Below are 20,799 nucleotides of genomic sequence, written 5' to 3' on the forward strand. Positions count from 1 at the left end.
GTGTGCTACACACTGGCTCTGTCATATGAGAGGGAGTGACCACTGAAGTGCAGTACAAGACCAATTGCATTAAGGAACTTCATCATTTTTCACGCAAAGCGGGCACTTTATCATTTCTTTATTTAAAGGAGACATACTCAGTATTTTTCATAATTTAAAACAATTGTCAGGTCTCTTAAAAAATGTAAACACGTTACACTACATTTGTAGCCTTGCCGAAATTTGCCTGTTTCAAAAATGGTCAAGTATAATATACTGAAAATAACTTTAATGGTTTGAATCAGTTGAGAAAGGTGGAAGGAGGTCAACATGTAAAATGCCCAAGGGTGGACTGGCGTACGGGCAGACCGGGGATATCCCCGGTGGGCCGATGGGCCAGTGGCTCGGCACTGCCACAAGACCAACAAGAATAAAACAGAAAGGGGCGTGGTCGTACCGCCACACAGGAGTCCGTTGCCAGCACAAGCCGCGCTGAGACCGGCCCTCAACAGCTGGATATCGACAAACACCAAAGACCTTATTAATAGAATTTTAAGTTAGGTTAGATACTTTGTGATGCTTTAAGTGAAATTGATAATTTGACTAACATTAGTTTGCTTGTGGCGGCACGGTGGCCGACTGGTTAGAGCGTCAGCCTCACAGTTCTGAGGTGCGGGGTTCAATCCCCGTCCCCGCCTGTGTGGAGTTTGCATGTTCTCCCCGTGCCTGCGTGGGTTTTCTCCGGGCACTCCGGTTTCCTCCCACATCCCAAAAACATGCATGAATTGGAGACTCTAAATTGCCCGTAGGCATGACTGTGAGTGCGAATGGTTGTTTGTTCCTATGTGCCCTGCGATTGGCTGGCAACCAGTTCAGGGTGTACCCCGCCTCCTGCCCGATGACAGCTGGGATAGGCTCCAGCACGCCCGCGACCCTAGTGAGGAGAAGCGGCTCAGAAAATGGATGGATGGATGGATAGTTTGCTTGTTAATGGCGAGAAGTGCCGACTATAACCTCGTCGTGTCGTCGTGCTTACTGCTAAATGCTATTTTCTGCTTAAAATCAACTGTTACTGTCATGGAGCTGGCTCTGCTACTAAGTGAATATGAATAAATATCTTAATTAATTAATTTGTCTGTACATGCCCCATCCCATATACATAGGTTCATCAGCAACCACAACCATCAGTAATTTCATTCCCGTGTGTATTAGGCCTGCACAAGATGAGAAAAAACTGCAATTATGCAATATGACTTCTGATAAATAAACGTGTATAGCTACAAGATGTAATTCGTTACCACATCTTAATTAACTTAGTTCAGGTTGTCTTGGCGATAAGTTTAGTGTGCATGATGTCAATATCTCGATGATAAACATTTGATAAATTGTGCAGCCTAATTGTGTATGTGTCTGGCTTAGTCAGTCCTTCTGCACAGGTAATTTTGAATAGTTTTTAAAATGAAATCACCATTTAAAAACAGCATTTTAAGTCTGATATTTACATTTGTTTGATGATCTTAATCATTAAAGTGGGGAAACTATGCAAAAATATGAGAATTTGAGAAGGGGGCCAATACTTTTTCATAGCACTGTAAGAAGGTAAATAGATGGGTATGTAAGTACAGTACCTGTACATTTACAAAACTGTACAGGAAGCAGAGAGTTTTTCAGCAACTAGCGGAGGACAGGTTCCACAGAAAAAATGTGAATAGATCAATTTGTGACTCATGAACCTTGAATTTGGGGGAGATTACTGTAGTTTAAACTATGACTATAGGCAATTGTAAACATTTTTAGTGGGGGGGCTACTGTACTCCTACTGGTTTAACGGCCCGTCTCAAGGATGCCGGAGCTGCAGGCTGTTGATGAACGCCGTCTGCAGCTCATCTATGTCGTCGCTGGCCTCGATGGGGATGCTGGAGCCGCAAGCCCCCATCTGCTCATGCTCGTAGATGTCCGGCCGGCGATGCTGGGGCGCTAGGCGGCTGTGGTCCTGACCCGGGGGATGATCCAGGTGCGGGTGCTGGTGCTGGTGCCGGGCCACGGGGTTGCGATTGGGGCTGTGGGGCACGGGGCACGTCAGCAGGCAGCTGTTGGGCCGCGTGGCTTGATGCAGGTCCAGGCGGGCGATCAGCGGCTTGCCGATGTCGACGCTCTCGGTCCAGCAGACGCTGTCGTCGGCGTCCATGGCTGCGGTGGCGCCCCGGAGGCACACATTGAATACCAGCTCCTCCTGGTGGACAACAAGTAACTCATAAGCTTGTAACTGTCATAGATGCCACAAGATGGCGACAAAGCACTTTTGTTTTCTATTAGACAAATGGAGCTTGTTCCCTTAGCTCAACTGAGGTGCTTGGCACCACAATGCCAGCACATGGCGCCAAAGCAATATATTTACATGAGACATGGCTTGAACCTGAGCACAAAGACAGATAGGAGCCCCAAAAACATTTCGCGAAAAGCCGAACAATATGCAGAGCTTCACTGTGATATGACAGTGTTGCTTTGACTAACGAGTTTAGTTCCTTTGATGATCACGCCCATAACTTAAAACACTCTTATCTCAAATCATTTTTCCCCATTGAAATTAAAAGAAATATCATTAATCTATTCCGTCCCCTGAATAAAACCAAAACTTTTGTAACATGTTTATTAATAAGTAAAATAGAACTGTATAATACAGTGGACCCCCGAATACCTGCGATTCCATGGGTTTTCCTTTAATTTGATCCAATTGTTTTTCAATTTCTTCTGTTTATCTTAGTTTTTTCTTTTAGTTTTTGAATTTTTTTTTTTTTGGAGGGGGGGGGGGGGGGTAACCCCCAAAATGCTTATGAGCAGTTTATCCTCACTTATTCAAGAATTTCTTGTAAAAAAATACAATAATAATAATAGATTATTTTTTCAATGCAGTTATAATGGGCGTCAACTATCCACGGACCTATCCTTTCGCTATTTGCAGTCCGTCCGGGTCCCTATCCCCTGTGAATAGAAGGGGTCCACCGTATTATAATTTATAAAAATATAGAATAATAACATGTAAAGAATGTAAAGAATTAGACAACTTGGAAATCATGATCAATTCATTGTGAGGCTCCATCTGGTGGGAGGAGTGGGAGATGACATTATAACACAGACCATCATCACCAGCCATTCACTCATTCCCTAATCACCACATAGGCATTTGTAATGGAGTTTTTATGCCCATTATATATAGTCATAATCTCTATTATGTCCCGTAATAAGCACGACAGGAAGTGGTTAACTCACCTTGAGCTTCTGCAATGAGCAGAGTCTGGTGTAGAGGCAATGCTGCGGCAGGCTGCTGGACAGCAGGTAGACGCCCGTGTCCTCCGGAGTGGTCTTATTCATCTCCTTAGGGTCCACGTCCAGCTCCTGAAAAGGGAAGTGCGGTCCAATGAGGCACAAACTTGTCATACGTTGCGTTCATTGATGCGATTCCCGACCTGTGGGAAGTCTGTGACATGCGCTTGGCATAGCAAGAGGTCGGGGGGTTTCCGAACGATGTGCGTGTACATGACCAAGACGTTGGAGAACTCGGCGGCGAAGCCCAACTTGATCTGAGCGCCGCACTCAAAATCCAAATACATGCTCTCGGGAAGCTCTGTAAGCACAAAGTGAAGTCACTTTAATAGTGGAAAAAGTCTTGAAAAGATTTATCTTGGTCCCATCTTTTTATATCACAAAAAAAAGCATTTAAAGGGGTGTGCAGACTGGGATATAATAAATAAAAATGCCTCCAAGCAATGCGGGAGGACAGTGTGAGAGGTAACTCACCGTGAGCTTTGGCCCACTGCTGACTGTGGAGGAGGTCAGTAGGACCGGGCAGCACCGGGTCTGTCAGGGCCCTCCGCTCTGACAGGCTGCTGCGGATCTCCAGCGCCTGCTTGCCCCTGGTGGCGTCAAATTGACCCATGTCTGCGTACCACAGGGAACGACTGCTCAGCCAACTTCATACTTTCTGGCCATAACATTAGGTACACCTGCACAATCTTAATACAAGAGCTGTTTGAAGATTATAAATATCAGGTTTTACTGACAGTAACAGTAAGTTCATTATTATTTATTTTTACTACATCATAGTGGTAGTTGTTATCTAGTGTTCTGTATAACAGCAAACTAAAAAGGCAAAAAATGTACATCTTTAAAAGGAAGTGGAAAAGGGGGAAATAGTTTGCCCCGCCCCACCACAGAATGCTGCCCATGTCGGCTGACCATATCAGAAACCGCTACTGATCACATGGTTCTACTGCCAAAATGGAATATTAATGAGGGAGTTTCCACCCAACAACTCTGGTGGCCTGACAGTGGCCTCTCGTCCAGGCAGCTTAACGATTTCCCCCCTTTTTTGCGTTCCAAAAGAATAATTTCATCCGGAGTGTGGGGCATGCCTCTAAGTTGGAGCATAAATAGTTGAGTTTTCCACACAAACATTGGCTAGTGTGTCCTAACAAATCCTTGTTGCATGGAGTGATGAAGCCTGCTCGGATGGAAGAAGAAACATCTTCAAAGACAAACACAACAGTCCAGTTGCGATCGATTCAATGCCCTGAGTATGGAACATTTTAATTTCTTGAGATGGTGAACTGTGGGTTTTCAGTTAGCTTTAAGTTGTAATTGTCAAAATAATCATGAAATATTTCACTCCCTGTGTAGTGAGTACCGTATAGTATACAAATATTAGTTTTTGAATTGAACTACTGAAATAAATGGTAAATGGACTGCACTTATATAGCTCTTTATTTACACTATCACAGTGCCCAAAGCGCTTTACAAAGCATATATTTTTCCACCATATTAAAATTTTGGGAGATGCACTTGTATGGCTTCTTATGGTGACCAGAATAATAGAAACCTTTCAACTTACATACCTTTTTACAAACAATTCTACATTTGTATAATTGACTTTTCTATCAATGGGTCAATGAAAAAGCAAGCATTACCATCTTTGTGCACTGTGCAAGTGTACCTAATATTGTCAAATTGTCATTAGTTTTGATTATTATTTATTCATTCATAGCACTATGGTATCATTCATTAATATTTTCTTACCTTCTGCAACTCTGTCCAGCACCACAGTGATCTTCTCGTCGTCCAGGAGGCGTTTCTTCAGGAACTTGACGAACACGCCGTTGGTGAAGCTGCTGGAGCTCAGCTCGAAGGCCTCGGCGTCTTGACACCTTTGAGAACACTTTTTATTTATTTATTTTTTAAATCCTACTGTGAGAATAATAGACAGCAGAACGGAAGCAGGCTTCAAAATTACGTTGCGTATCCGAAGACGATGTTGGCCGTCACCCTCAAGATGACGTTGTGCGTGCTGTCGTCATGGAAATTCCTGGAAAGTAAGGATGGATTTACACTGCTGGTTGAAGAGCCCATGCATATGCAGTGAATCACAGCTATATTGCAGTTCACCTTTCACGCTGTGACACAAGGACTCACCTCTTCCTGCACATGTCCAGCAGGAAGACGTTGAGACCAGTCTCCTTCTCCTGCATCAGCATGAGGATGCTCTGCACGCACAAGCAGTTGGCCGAGCGGTATGGATTAGGTGCGTCCACTGGCACCATGAAACTGTTGCCATAGTTCTCATAGCCGTGCCCAGCGTAGTACAGCAAGCCTGCTGAGACGAACCCTTATATCACCATGACATCATGAGTGTGAGACCCCGACCTCCTGGAAATTTACCGTAAACTCCTTTATGGAGCAGCAGCAGGAACTGGTGAACGGCGTTGCGCATTTCTGACTCAGTGAGGTCCAGCAGGGAGACCACCTTGAAATCCAGCTGCCGCAGCACGTTGGTGAGGTCATACACGTCCACCATGGGCGCTTTGAGCTGTGGGTGGTTCTGGTAGGACAGGTTGCCTATCAGCAGTGCCACTTTGTCCGTAGCTGGGGATGGGGGGTGGGTTGTTAACACGGAGGGGTTAAACTTTAACACTTACCGCCAAGTATGTAATACTTTTGAATTCAGGAGACTACATCATCCGTGTGATTTTTTTTTTCCTTGAAAAAAGATGAATACGATGGAATACATGCATTGCACGAATCATCTTCTTGAGGGCAGTATTTTGTTCACCAGTGGTTCTTTGCTTTCTTAGTTATGATTAGTTAATGGTTGAAATTGATCATAAACTAAAAGTGCCAGAAAAAAGGAAAACAATTTTGTGACATTTTAACAATGTGATCTTCACCCAATATGTAAGTGGAAACACCTTAGGATGAATACTCACACTGTAGAAAATGTGCATATACGGACAACAGCATGGTACATGGTATTTACATCTAGATGTGTTAAACAACTCAGGACAGAGCACCTTTTATTTTATTATTTTATTCACAAAAACACAAACGCTCATCTGTGAAGCATGGTGGAGGTAATGTCATGGCTTGGTCTTGCATGGTTGCTTCTGGAACGGGCTCACTCGTCTTTATTGATGATGTAACTCATGATGGTAGCAGCAGAATGAATTCTGAAGTCTACAAAACCATTTTGTCTGGTAATTTACAGAAAAATGCATCCAAACTAATCGGGAGAAGCTTCATTATGCAAAAAAACAGTGACCCAAAACATACTGCCAACACAACAAAGGACTTCATCAGGGGGGAAAGTGGAAGGTCTTGGACTGGCCAAGTCAATCACCAGACCTTAACCCAATAGAGCATGCATTTTACCTCCTGAAGTGGAGACTGAAGGGAGAAACCCCCCGAAACAACCAAGAACTGAAAGAGGCTGCAGCATAGGCCTGTAAAAGTATTTAAAATGAAGAATGCAACAGTCTGGTGAAGTCAATGGGTCGCAGGCTTGATGCAGTTATTGCAAGTAAGGGTTATGCCACCAAATATTCAATGTTATTCACTTTAATTTAATAACGTCTGTTCCAATACTTTTGCTCACCAGAAAAGTGGGTAGCGTCATACAAAAGGTGCTCTGTTCTGGGTTGTTTAACACATCTAGATGTAAATAACATGAAATGAAAGCTGGATGAATATACGGACACTGTCACATCCTATATTAGTTTCTGTGAAGATGTGTGTGTCTCCCAACAAAGTCATTTCGCACATTAAATAACAACAAGCCGTGGTTCACTGCCAAATTTAAACAACTTCGTCAAGCTAAGGAAGGCACATAGAGCAGGGACAGGGCCGTGTATAATCGCGCTAGAAACCAGCTGACTAAAGAAATTAACATTGCAAAGAGAAACTATGCAGCAAAGTTGGAAAAACAGTTGAGTGCTACCGACTCTAAATCAGTCTGGCATGCATTCCAATCGCTGACCAATTACAAGCGACGATCACGCCAAGCTGAGAACAATAGCACACTAGCCAACGACATGAATACCTTCTACTGCAGATTTGAAAAGGACACTTTCAGTGGAGCGGCTGGACCTGTGGTGTGGCCAACATAACCTGGAACTGAACACGCTCAAGACTGTAGAGATGATCGTGGACTTCAGGAGGCATCCTTCGCCACAGCTGCCCCTCACGCTGTCCAGCTGCCTTGTGTCAACCGTCGAGACATTCAAGGTCCTGGGAATTACAGTCTCTCAGGACCTGAAGTGGGTCAACTCCGTCCTCAAAAAGGCCCAGCAGAGGATGTACTTCCTGCGGCTTCTGAGAAAGCACGGCCTGCCACGGGAGCTGCTGAGGCAGTTCTACACAGCGGTCATCGAATCAGTCCTCTGTTCTTCCATCACAGTCTTGTTTGGTGCTGCTACAAAAAAGGACAAACTCCGACTGCAACGGACAATCAAAACTGCTGAAAAGATTGCCGGTACCGCCCTACCCACCCTTGCCAGAACTAAGACAAGAGCGTGCAAAATCCTCTCTGACCCTCCACATCCCGGTCACCAGCTCTTCCAGCTCCTTCCCTCAGGTAGGCGCTACCGATCAATGCAAACTAGAACTAGAAGACATTCCAACAGCTTCTTCCCTCTTGCAATCAACTTATTAAACAGCTAGCCTACAATTCCATTGCAACATGCTGCCAATTTTTTTTTGTCTTGAGTTTGTTGTCACATCTCTGTCGGGCCAATTATATATTACTTGTGCACTCACTATAGTAGTCTCACCACGCTGCACTATTTGCATATCTGTTGTTGACCAATACTGGCCACTCATGCCACAGTAGCATCTGCTCCACTTGCACACTGACTGAGGAGTATCTGCAACATTTGCACAATAAACATTGTCCCAGATTATCGCGCTACTCGTCACTTTAAACCGCATACACTCCTTGAAGTCTCGGCGCCCTTTGCACAATGGTCATTGCACTGGACTATTGTAATATTAGTCATTCGAACTGCTCTAAGTGCTAGAGGACTCTGCATCTTTTTGCACAATTGTCAAAAAATAATAATAATAATTGTACCGGGATTACCAGATAACTAGCAACCCTTTATTGCTCAGTGACTGTTTTTCTCAATGTCTTTATGTTCTCTGTCAATTGACTGTCTGTTGTCGTACAAGAGCGGCTCCAACTACCGGAGACAGATTCCTTGTGTGGTTTTTTTGGACATACTTGGCAAATAAAGATGATTCTGATATTCACATTTGTTTTAATGATATGTTTAAGGTCATAAATAAAGTGGGGAAACTATGCAAAAATATAAGAATTTGAGAAGCGGGCCAATACTTTTTCACGGCATATACGTACGTACATACATACATACAGTACATGTCAACACTTACCATAGAGTTGCTCAGGAATACTGTTTAGGAGGAAATCAGTGGAACCTAAAAACCACAAACAGCAACACGTAATGTCAAAATGTACTTTAATTATGTGTCTTATGGCTATAGATTAGTGTGTGATGAATATAAATACCTCCTCCAATGGCATAAACATCATCTAGAAATGAGAACAAAACAATTAAGACCTGGGTAAAGAACATATTTTTACACAACTATGGAAATTAGTCAAAATGCCACTGTGAAAGGAAAAGGCTGCCGCTTGCAACTTGAGGGGGTTGAAATATTTAAGAACAGCCCTCAAAATTCCCCTATGAATGTGTCAATCAAAAGTGAGCATTATTATCCATGTAGTGGACCCCGCTTTTCACGGGAAGTAGGGACCAGGCCCAACCAACAATAGCGAAAATCAGCGAATAATGGACACTTATTTTCCCAGAAAAAAATTGCAAATAAGCAGGGGATCAGTTAAAAAAAAAAAACAAAGGCAAATAAGCAGGGTATCAGGCAAAAACAAATACAGTGAATAAGAAGGGGTTTCCGCAAATAACGGGGGACAGGTTCCGCCCCAAAAATATCCACGAATAAGTGACATCAGCCTCATCCTTTCTTTTCCTTAGTGACCCTCATTCATCCCATGCACCCTTGTGAGTGTTGGACTCGTGTATCCATGACCAGAGGTGGGTAGAGTAGCCACATATTGTACTCAAGTAAGAGTACTGTTACTTTAGAATAATATGACTCAAGTTAAAGTAAAAAGGAGTCCTCCAAATAATTACTTGTGTAAGAGTAAGAAACTACTCAGTGAACAAACTACTCAAGTAATGAGTAACTCCTAACTTTTTTTTTCCCCCCCCAATCAAGATCATGAACATCAAATAAAATAAAAATAACTAAAAATATGAAATTTGCAAATTCAGATATTGCTGTACAATATCACTTCATCTAAAACATAAAATCCTTATAGAATCAATATGATCAAAATCACAAATTAAGGCAAATTTAGCTCCAAGAAATGTTCTTATAAATGTTACTGTAGGCTCACCAGACATCACAAAAACAGGAAAAAGGCAGCAGTGGATATAAAAAGTATTCACACCCCTGTTCAAATGTCAGGTTTTTGTGATGTGAAAGAATTTTGACCAAGATAAATCATTTTAAAACTTTTTCCACACCATTAATGTGACCTAAAATTTATACAACTCACCTGATGTATTTTTGTATCTTTTTGAGAGAAGAGGTGAAAATAAAAAACAAATAAAATTCAATGTGAATGACTTGGACTTGATGTTTAACTTTCTGCCTTCTTGGCCAGGTCACCTTTGTAAAAGAGATGTTCTATTTTAATTGGTCTTTTACCTGGTTAAATAAACTTTAAATAAAAGAAAAATAAATCTGGTTGGACAAAGACGCACTCCCTTTTATAACTGGCATATAGCTGCGTTCAGAAGTAACAGATCAGATTCAAACTCATGTTCAATGGGAGTCCACACAGCTGCCACCATTTCAATGTTTAAGTAAAAAAAGAAAAAACATGCATAGGGCCTTCCAGAAACATTGCTTTATCCACTGAAATTACTGAATGAAAAAGCTGTTTTCTGGCCAGACGTATTGATAGAGAGAGAGAGCGAGCGCGAGAGAGAGAGAGAGAGAGAGAGAGAGAATAAAGCATACATCTGCAACTTATAGCAACGTGTTGTCTCAAGTTAGAAGTGGGCTGAAATATCCAAGTTTGGCCAGGGACAAGACTACGCTGTGTGTTAAAGCTGTTGTTTTTGTTTGTTGTTTGAACATTAGTCGAGCGTGGCTGTTATGACTCATTTTGATTGGCCCCTGAAGCCCAATAGAAGACTTTGTGTGCAGACGTGAAAAAAAGTATGCTTCACTAAAACTACTCTGACAAGTACAATTTATCCAAAATGTTACTCGAGTAAACGTAATTGAGTAAATGTAGCGTGTCCCTAACCACCTCTGTCCATGAACACATGGAACCATTATATCAGATGTTGCTCAAGGAGACATGAGTATTACGCAATTTTCCCCACAATATAAACCACTTTCTAAGTGTTTTAATAACTCCACCCCTTATACTGCGGCTCAGCTGGGCTTCAAAATGATAGTGTGTCCGTGGCGTTTGGCTTTCGCTTGGAAATGGCAGATGTTCCCCTAGCCTCGCTGTCAAATCATGGGCAGAGAAACTAGGTGTGGGGGAGGGACAATGTGAATTAGCTGTGACCTTACAAACTTGCAACATTGAGAACAGCTCTTAGAGACACATTTTGGGAAATAGACAGCTCACAAATATGTATTTGGTTGTATAATTTCACACTTGCATGTCCCATATGGTGACTTACGGGTTTAATTCGTTCTGTGACCATGTTTGTAACTCAAGACACTCGAAAATGGCCTATTTTGAGTTCAAAACGGCGAATTTCACCGAAAGGCGGCTGATTTGCTTGTATCATCAAGGTCATAAGGTCAGATCTGCATTGAGTTTTGTTGGATGCACAGATTTGCGTCTGCTAACAGTTAGCTTCTGATAAGTGGTGCATACAGTAGTTCATTACTCAGTGAAGACTCTAAAGTGAAAGTGAAGAATGTAACAGAAATGTTAAGACACCTGAGAACTCCATACAATTGTGGGGGAAAAAATGCACAATACTTTATGTCTCCTTTTAAATGAGCATGCAGCTATGGTGACTAACTGCGTCCTCCTTCCGACTCTACCTTCAGAGCACTCCATTGCTCCTGATATCTGGACCAGGGTCCTTGGAGCTTTTAGCCAAAAAACACAAATGAGAATTTAGGTGTCATTGTGGATTAAGTTTCGTTTGAAAGCGCACGGCTGACGTACCAATCACGACCTCCACCTCATTGGTCCACGTCCTCTCGCCACCGCTGATGATCTCGCAGCGATACCGGCCCTGGTGGTCCTGCGTGGCGTTGGGAATCTGAACAAAAACACAAAGGAAGTGAACTGAAATGCTCTTACACACACACACACACACACGCACACAAAACTGAAACACTATCAGACACACTACTGAAATGCTTTCACACTCACTACTAAAATTGTTCACTCATACACTACTGAAAGACCGTCACACACTATTGAAATGCTCTCATCCACACTACTGAAACACTCTCACACAATTTCTTTTGCTCACATACACTACTGAAAAGCTCTCTTTTCGTCACTCACACAAACACACGCACACACATCTAAAATCCTCTCACACTTTATACTGAAATGCACTTATGATTTACTGAAATATTTCCAGTGTTGATGAGTGTGTTTCAGTCTTGTGCATGAGAGCGTTTCTGTAGTGCGTATGAGAGAATAACAGGAGTTCGTATGAGATTGTTTCAGTAGTGTTTATGTCAGCATTTCAGTTGGGTGTTTGAGAGCATTTTAGTAGTTTACAGGATGTAAGCAGAACATTTTTACAAGAGTATGTGAGTGAAAAAACTGTCAGGATTTAGTAGTGCGGATGAGAGCAATTCAGTAGTGTGCATGAGAGGTAATTCTAAATTACGTCTCTCATAGCTCACGGTGAGTTTCCTCCTGGTGGCATCTGGGACAGGCGCGCCATCACGATGCCACTGATAGCGAGGGATGGGGCGCCCAACAACGCCACCCTCCAGCTGTAGGGTGGCGCCGACGAGCAGCTGCTGTGGGCGAGGCTGGACGGCTACCTTGAGACGACCAGCCAAAGACTGGATGTTCTGGCCTGGATTTGGGAGAAAACCACCTGTCACATCCAGAAGCAGAAAAAGTACTTACACTCTGTGGAGAGGAGCCCCACACACTTGCAGTTTGGCGCCCGCAGACTCACCGATTGGCGGATTAAAAATAAAATAAAATAATAAAAAAATTAATTTGTTTTCCTTATTGTTTTTTCATTTTTTGGGAGAAACCTACACCAAAAACACTCATTGGCGGTCACTTATTCAAGAATTTTGGGGGTTTAAAAAAAAAAAAAAAAAAAAAAAAAAAAAGAACTCCCATGCAATTACAATGGATTTTTGCTATTCATGGTCCGGCAAACAACAGGAATCCCACCCTACTTATGTACAAGTATAGACACAGTGGTACCTTGATTTAGGAGTTTAATTTGTTCAATAACCCAGCTCATAATTCAATGACCTTGTCTATGAAATTTTTACCGGTCGATCTATGTTTCTACCCTCACCTATGGTCACGAGCTGTGGGTCGTGACCGAAAGAACAAGATCCCGGATACAAGCGGCCGAAATGAGTTTCCTCCGCAGGGTGTCCGGGCTCTCCCTTAGAGAGAGGGTGAGAAGCTCGGTCGTCAGGGAGGACCTCAGAGTAGAGCCGCTGCTCCTCCACATCGAGAGGAGCCAGATGAGGTGGCTGGCGCATCTGATTCGGATGCCTCCCGTGCACCTCCCCGGTGAGGTGTGCCGGGCACGTCCCACCGGGATGAGACCCCGGGGACGACCCAGGACACGCTGGAGAGACTACGTCTTTCGGCTGGCCTGGGAACGCGTCGGGATCCCCCCAGAGGAGCAGGATGGGGTGGCTGGGGAGAGGGAAGTCTGGGCGTCCCTGCTGAAGCTACTGCCCCCGCGACCTGACCTCGGATAAACGGTAGAAAATGGATGGATGTCTATGAAATACAACCCCAATTCCAATGAAGTTGGGACATTGTGTTAAACATAAATAAAAACAGAATACAATGCTTGATGTACAGCTTCAGCTGTTCAACAGTCTGGGGTCTCCGTTGTCGTATTTCATAATGTGCCACGCATTTTCAATGGGAGACAGGTCTGGACTGCAGGCAGACCAGTCTAGTACCCACACTCTTTTACTACAATGAAACGCTGTTGTAACACGTGCAGAATGTGGTTTGGCATCGTCTTGCTGAAATAAGCAGGAGGGTCTATGAAAAAGACGTTGCTTGGATGGCAGCATATGTTTCTCCAAAACCTGTATGTACCTTTCAGCATTAATGGTGTCTTCACAGATGTATAAGTTACCCATGCCATTGGCACTAAAACAGCCCCATACCATCACAGATGTTGGCTTTTGAACTTTGTGTCCATAACAGTCCAGATGGTTCTTTTCCTCTTTGGCCCAGAGGACATGACGTCCACAATTTCCAAAAACAATTTGAAATGTGGACTCGTCGGACCACAGAACACTTTTCCACTTTGCATCAGTCCATCTGAGATGAGCGTGCGTTTCTGCCTTTACATGTTCCCTCGTGGCAATATCACCAAGAAAGTAAATACATCATTCAATTTTTATGGAGATGACTCCCGACTGTACATCCCACTCACATCTAGCAACTCCATGCAGCCTTTTTTAGACTGTTTGGAAGAAATTCTAATCTTGATGACAAATAATTTCCTTCAGTTAAACAACGAAAAAACTGCAGTCACTGTCAACAGCCCTTCGAAATCCAAAAATTCTGTCCCGAGCTGCCCATTGCCCCCTTATGTTAAATTCCATGCACGTAATCTAGCTGTTACTTTAGACTCCCATTTTAACCTGGACAAACAAATCTCATCTGTTGTAAAAACCAGTTTTCATCTCTTTTCTTCGTCAAAATATGGTCTGAAGTGCAGATACTGGAAAAAATATTTTACTAGAAAACTAAATAGTCGAATGAAGTGCAGATACCTGAAAAATTTACCCAGTGTTTCCCACAGAACCGGAATCTATAATAAATTCAAATACTAATACATTAAAAAATATACATAATCGCATAAATAAATAAATACAACAAAATGAATCATGTAAATACTATTACAGAGCTCTACACTGTAAACTTTTCCATTGGTAGTACCGGACCATGCATGATGTGTGTAGTCTTCCTTAATTGGCATACCGTAGCTTTGTACATAATAGAGATTGACAGTGTCTCAAGTTATACCTGCAAAACATTTTACTGTGAATATGACGTTTGTCTGCAACAAGCAGCGGCTGACAAACGTTTAGAACCTTAAAAACCTCTTGTATCATTTTAAGACAAGGGAAACATGCATGTTCAGATAAAAGCAAAGCGTAACAAAAGGCATGCATGTGTTTACATGTATTCTGGGTTTTTAAAAATTTTTTTTTTTACTTTTCATAAATGCTGTACTTAAATTAACATAACGGCAGTATAACTTTAACTTAGTATCAGCATACATGGGGGTTTGGATTAAGGGGAAAAAACTGAGTTTGAACTGAATATAAGAAGTGTATTTGTTAACAAACGAGAACTTGATTTCTGGTAACAAAATCTGAGATTTTACATATTTTACTGAAGAACTTAACTTGTTGGTTTACAGTATGAGTCCCGTGCCAGTATGAAGTGAATTGGGACACGGACTTTCGCAGTTTCATATCGAGCCTTATTTGGTTCACAAAGATCATTTACATAACTTTGAAACCTTTATCCACAATTATTCGCATTGGGGGGGTGGGGGACTCACCGTGCTCTGCGCTGCGTTAGCTCGCTTCCTGTTATAGTCTTTTTGCGGCATAATCCTAAACTCGAAAGGTCCTGACGACCGTACGTAGGCTTCTCCCAACGAAAATACTGTACAAACAGAAACAGCAGCGAGCGTGCTGTGACAAGACGCCATTATACGTCAGCTGGAGCAGCGTCACTGGTATGGGAAACGATCGATACGGTCTCAAAAGTCGATGCCGCTGATACCAGAAGATTGATTCTCAAAATTAAATATTGATACTTTTTATACTTTATTGATTTGAGGAACTGTATTTTCAGTATTGTATCATAATGGAAATCGGTGGTCTGAATCATTAGCAGACACACAGAAGGAGCACCTGGGGGCACAAGTTCGCGTAGCAACCAAAATCAATTTATGACGGCCAAAACTTAAATTGTGGCGGGCCGCCACAACTAAATGTATATGTGAGAAACCGTGTAATCCAAGGATAGTAACAAAGCAATTGTACTTTGTTAATTCCCACTACTTTTCACATTGCATGGTGCTTGTGTTTGGTCAAGGGCTTACCGCATGACGTAGACACATCCAGGACGTCCACTTGAGCCCATTGGCTGAACTGGAAGGTGTCGCCGCAGTTGACACGGCAGATGTAGAAGCCGCCGTCTTTCACGTGGATGCCACTGATGGCCAATTCAGGGCATGAGCCGTTTGGCACCTGAAATGGAACACACGTGCAAAAACATCAGGACAACACTCGCACAGCATTATGGTTGCAAAATATATTAGACTATATTTTTCATAACAAAAAAATACAACTAGAAAAAAAACATATTTTACTTTTATTTATTATTTGGAAGACTTTGTTATTAGCTTGACTTTTTTTTGTACGTTTTTAATTTAAAACTTTTGTAAAGTTTTAATGTAAGGTTTGTACAAAACAACATTGCATAATGGAGGCATAAATGGATCAGTATTTGCTAATACATTCATACAGTTCATACGGTACATTTTCAGTTCCAATATCTTCAGTGCCTCATGTACTATAAGGAAGACTTGCACACGACATCTCATGTAAACCAGATCTGCACACGTTCTCACATTTTTATATTATGTAAGAGCAATATGTGCAAATGGTATCTAAAGTAAATATTTGCAGTCTTCATCAGTGGAAGCATAAAATGTAATGCACATACTATTGTAAAAATACATTGTTGAAAATTTGAAATTAAAGAATTAAATTCCATTCATCTTAATTTTAAAGTGTATACAAAATTTTATATTTATGTATTTTTAATTGGTTTGTATTTATTTCCATCCTATTCTTTGCTACATGAGAATGGAAATTGTGCTGCTAAGCATATGTTGCGGCTTATCTTCGTCGTTTACAAAAAGCCGCTGACTGAGTGGGTTACCCCATGCAGATCCACTGTCAGCTTGTGGATGTGATTTATTGAGGACAAAAATAAACACTCCAATATGAACAACAAAAAGACTGAAAACCAAATGTATCTGATCTGCCCGTAGCAGTAAAAAAAATAAAAAATAAATTAAAAAAAAGCAAGAAAGAAAATGGTTGAAGTCAGTCAGATTTTTTTTTTTTTTTTTTTTTTTTTTAAGAGAAAGTAGGGGGGGAAATAGGGACTCAATTCTGAGGGAAAAAAATTATGGAATCGTGAAAAACAAAAAAAGCCTACTGTATTTTTATTTTTTTTTTCTCTTTCGGTGTTAAGGATGGCTTTCCTTTGGCTTTTGTGAATCGCATTTCCTTTAGTTGGTTTCTTACAGTTCGGTCACAGACGTTGACTCCAGTTTCCCCCCCATTTGTTTTGTTGTGCATTGCTTTATGTTTTCTATCTTGCAGTTTGAGGTCTTCCTTGGTCTACCAGGACGCTTCCCCTTTACAACCTTCCTATTTTGTTTGTACTGTACGAATGGCGCTCTGTGCGATGGTCAATGACTGCCAACGGGGATGCGACTAAGAGTCTACGCGCCCGATGCCCCCCCAGTCGATTGCGTACCCCAAGCCGATTGTCAACGGAAGGAGAGCGGAGTGTTGCTCACAGTTTATTAGTCAAATGTTACAAACTTAGCTTACTGTAACTTGAATAGTAGACATTTATAACAGTAAGTACCTGTAAACTGAACGCTAAGTCATCCTTGTTCAAAATTCAGGGCATCTTCTTTTCCTTTCGGCTTGTCCCTTTAGGGGTCGCCACAGCGCGTCATCCTTTTACACGTAAGCCTATCTCCTGCATCCTCCTCTCGAACACCAACTGCCCTCATGTCTTCCCTCACGACATCCATCAACCTTCTCTTTGCTCTTCCTCTATCTCTCTTGCCTGGCAGCTCCATCCTCATCATCCTTCTATCAATATACTCACTATTTCTCCTCTGGACGTGTCCAAACCATCGAAGTCTGCCCTTTCTAACTTTGTCTCCAAAACATCGAACCTTGGCTGTCCCCCTCTGATGAGCTCATTTCTAATTTTATCCAACCTGGTCACTCCGAGACCAAACCTCAACATCTTCACTTCCTGACCACACTCATCATTGCTCTGGACGGTTGACCCCAAGTATTTAAAGTCCGCCCCCCTTGCTACCTCTTCTCCCTGTAGCCTCACTCTTCCCCCACCACCCCTCTCATTCATGCACATATATTCTGTCTTACTTCGGCTAATGTTCATTCCTCTGCTTTCCAGTCCATGCCTCCACCTTTCTAACTGTTCCTCCACCTGCTCCCTGCTTTCACTGCAGATCACAATGTCATCTGCAAACATCATGGTCCACGGGGATTCCAGTCTAAGTTCAAAATTCAGGGCATGAACCTTCGTTTATTTGAACCTCTAAATACCTGTATATGTAAACAAAAACGTGACCATAGTTCAAAAAGTTTTTTTTTTTTTTTAACCTGTCCTGTTCAACTGTTAGGTCAAGCAGAATTAAGAACCTGCATCGTTTTATGCCGGAACAGTTTTACTGTGCCACAGTGGAATTGTTATACTGCCACTGTGGTTCTTTGTATTCTGATGGATATTTACTAAATCTTTCAGTCGACCAGAACGAGGTTTTAATGGGGAGTGACAGAAGAGACAGCAAAAACATAACTAAATAATACAGGAAGGGAAGACAACTTTTTTTTTAGTTTAAAAAAGTTGATCTGATTGAGCAAAAACGATGTGATATTTGGATTCAGCACATTAAAATTGTCTTGAATCAGCAAAAAAAAATCTTAGAAAATAAAAGTTGTTTTTGATCAGTGTCATTTTTGCCAGGGGTTGTAATCATTGAGTCTCTGGCTTTTGATTTTACAAATACGACTGGACCTTTTCCATTTGAGGAGGCTCAATGGGTTGGCTCACCTCTTCCTTGGACTTGAACCACTGGTACTGCACCGGCGACTGGCCCACAGCGTGGCAGCTCAGGCGCAGGTTGTGACCGCACAGCAGCGACACCGATTGTGGCTGGATGATGATCTGCAAGACTGGAAAAAAACAAAAACAAAAACAAACGTGTGTGTACATTCTGCACAGGTAGCATGAAGTCACATTTGCAAGTCACAAGTAAGTATCAATTCATGTCCCCTGCTTTAGACAAAATTTGTGCTTTGCCTCAGTCTTGTGGCATATTGGTGCCAATGAACTATGTTGAAGTGCGCTGAGAAGCTCAATCAGAACAAAAGGAGTCTTCTGCTGCCATCTTGAGGTATCTTGATGCCAAGGAAGTATGTTGAAGAGAGTTGAGGAGCTTCATTTGGACAAAAGTAGTGCATTGTCACCATCTTGCAGGCACTTGGTGTCAATGAACAATCTTAAAGTGAGTTGGGGAGCTTCGTTCTGACAACAGTACTTTACCTATGGCATCTTGGTGGCAATGAACTATGTTGAAGTTAATTGAGGAGGTTCATTCAGCCCAAATCTGTGCTTTGCCACCATCTTGTGGCATCATTATGGCAGTGAACTATGTTGAAGTGAATTGAGGAGCTTCATCTGGACAAACTTAGTGCTTTGGTGTTATCCATAAGCAATTATAAACCTTTTGGTGGTATCAATTAAACACGGAACAGTGGACCATAATTCTATAGATTAGGTAGTACAAAAAAGTACCAGTTTTAATAGATCGAAAGGGGGAGGTTGAGTTCAGCTATGTTTTTAGCATTACTATTGTTTTCTTCCAGTCGTAGCAGTGTGTTGTTCAAATGTAATTCAAGTCTCCCGAATACCAAATCATTCATGTTGAGTCTTTAGTAACATTGTGGCCTGTTGATAAGCTTGTTTTGGGCATACCTGGCGCCTTGAGACAGTGCAGGGCCTCTGTGTTGCCCAGCATGTGGAGGTAGTCCATCAAGTGGCCGCACGTGCAGCCTCGCTCTCCCATGAGCCTCAGCAGCATGCGGCTCGGGCTGCCGTCGGGCTGCAGGACCTTCAGAGAGCACATCTCCATGTCGTCTGGACTGTGGAGGCATTTTAACTCATTCACTGCCAGCCTTCCCAGTTAACATGGATATTTGATTTCTAAAGCCGTCAATGGCAGTGAATGTGTTAAATGGGGAGATTATGGAAATGTCACTTTTACTTACAGTAAGTACGGGAGTTGAATCAGTGCTCCTACTGTTCCAGAGCCTTTATTTTTTATTTTTACAAGTATCTGTACTTCTAGTTAACATTTAGTATTTTGACACCTCAATAAATAATCAGGTTTTTTGAGTCTGTACTTTTTTTTTTTTTACTCTGCTTTAAAAAATTTAATCTGTTCTTCTACCAGTCTTTTTTTTTTTTTTACAAAATTATCTGTACTTAAGTACAGTCTTAGTACTTTTGACACCTCAGTAATTTTTTTTTTTTTTTTTAACTTTAGTACTCAAGGTCTGTAAGCCATAATCTACTATTTTTTTAAACAAGTATTTTTACTTTTAAGTATAGGGTGTGAATACTTTTGCCACCTCTCATGACGACGTTATTGAAGTGACAGAGAGGCTCCAGTTTTGGTAAGGCTGAGAAAATGGATGCTACACTATTTCGTTTTTATGTACAGTACCCGATTTTGAAGCGGCGCTCCTCGGCGACTATCTCCCCGAGTCTTCGCCATCCTTTGCCGGGGGTTCGGTCCAACACGTCGCACAGCTTCTTCAACGCCGGCTCCTTCAGTGAGTTGAGCTTGGCGGAGCGCTCCAGAGATTCCGCCATGACGTAGAGCCACGAAGTTGTTGGGTCATGGACGCTCTTTCTTGGGAGAGTTTTAAAAAGAAAAACAAGTCATTTTGGAAAAGGGCGACAAGTGGCTCATTTCCGGAAAAGAAGCAATCAAATAACTAATGCAGACACGCCCACTTCTTGGGTTGGCCTTCGCGAAGATCGTCTCACCAATGAAGACGGCTCACGACGACAAAAATCGAAGACGCCATCAGCAGTTGGGGGGGAACCTGGGACACCATTCAGGATTAGCTCTCACACACTCCAGAAACGCTCACACACTACGGCTTTGATTCACGTACAAACCCTCCTGAGGACCTCTCACACATACGCCTGAAACACTACCATACTACTGATTTATTTTTTCTCGACACTCCTAATTAAAACGGTCTCATGTACAATACTGATTATTTTTTTTTTTAACGGCCATACACATTACTGAGAGATACGCGCAGACACACTCACAAAGCAATTATTATTATTATTAT

At 42.1% G+C, this 20,799-nt stretch overlaps 1 protein-coding gene across 4 annotated transcripts; it reads right to left on the minus strand.

Annotated features, from left to right (window-relative positions):
- Positions 1-101: 101 nt before the first annotated feature.
- Positions 102-20,441, minus strand: malt1 (MALT paracaspase 1). Of its 4 annotated transcripts, none has more exons than XM_061767042.1 (17): positions 20,157-20,441; positions 19,406-19,572; positions 18,482-18,603; positions 15,690-15,837; positions 12,247-12,425; positions 11,549-11,645; positions 11,422-11,469; positions 8,831-8,854; positions 8,695-8,739; positions 5,692-5,895; positions 5,446-5,623; positions 5,267-5,338; positions 5,053-5,180; positions 3,778-3,918; positions 3,447-3,604; positions 3,250-3,375; positions 102-2,212 (listed from the first exon to the last, which is right to left on the minus strand). In XM_061767042.1, the coding sequence occupies exons 1-17, from the start codon at positions 20,303-20,305 to the stop codon at positions 1,817-1,819; spliced, it is 2,382 nt and encodes a 793-aa protein (XP_061623026.1). In that variant the 5' UTR covers positions 20,306-20,441; the 3' UTR covers positions 102-1,816. The 4 variants fall into 4 exon arrangements, with proteins under 4 accessions (XP_061623026.1, XP_061623025.1, XP_061623027.1 ...); XM_061767041.1 differs by having other exon boundaries at positions 12,247-12,446; XM_061767043.1 differs by lacking the exon at positions 11,422-11,469 and having other exon boundaries at positions 12,247-12,446.
- Positions 20,442-20,799: the final 358 nt, after the last annotated feature.

The sequence above is a fragment of the Phyllopteryx taeniolatus genome, chromosome 3 (genome assembly GCF_024500385.1).
Source record: "Phyllopteryx taeniolatus isolate TA_2022b chromosome 3, UOR_Ptae_1.2, whole genome shotgun sequence".
Taxonomy (NCBI): Eukaryota; Metazoa; Chordata; class Actinopteri; order Syngnathiformes; family Syngnathidae; genus Phyllopteryx; species Phyllopteryx taeniolatus.

Excerpts from the sequence above, each read along its gene's own strand:
- malt1 (XM_061767041.1), bottom strand. The coding sequence starts at position 20,305 with ATGGCGGAATCTCTGGAGCGCTCCGCCAAGCTCAACTCACTGAAGGAG. Across the intron at positions 12,447-15,689 it reads GGATGTGTCTACGTCATGCG|GTGGTTTTCTCCCAAATCCA; the intron begins GTAAGCCCTTGA and ends TGGATGTGACAG. Across the intron at positions 8,855-11,421 it reads AGCAATGGAGTGCTCTGAAG|ATGATGTTTATGCCATTGGA; the intron begins GTAGAGTCGGAA and ends TCTCATTTCTAG.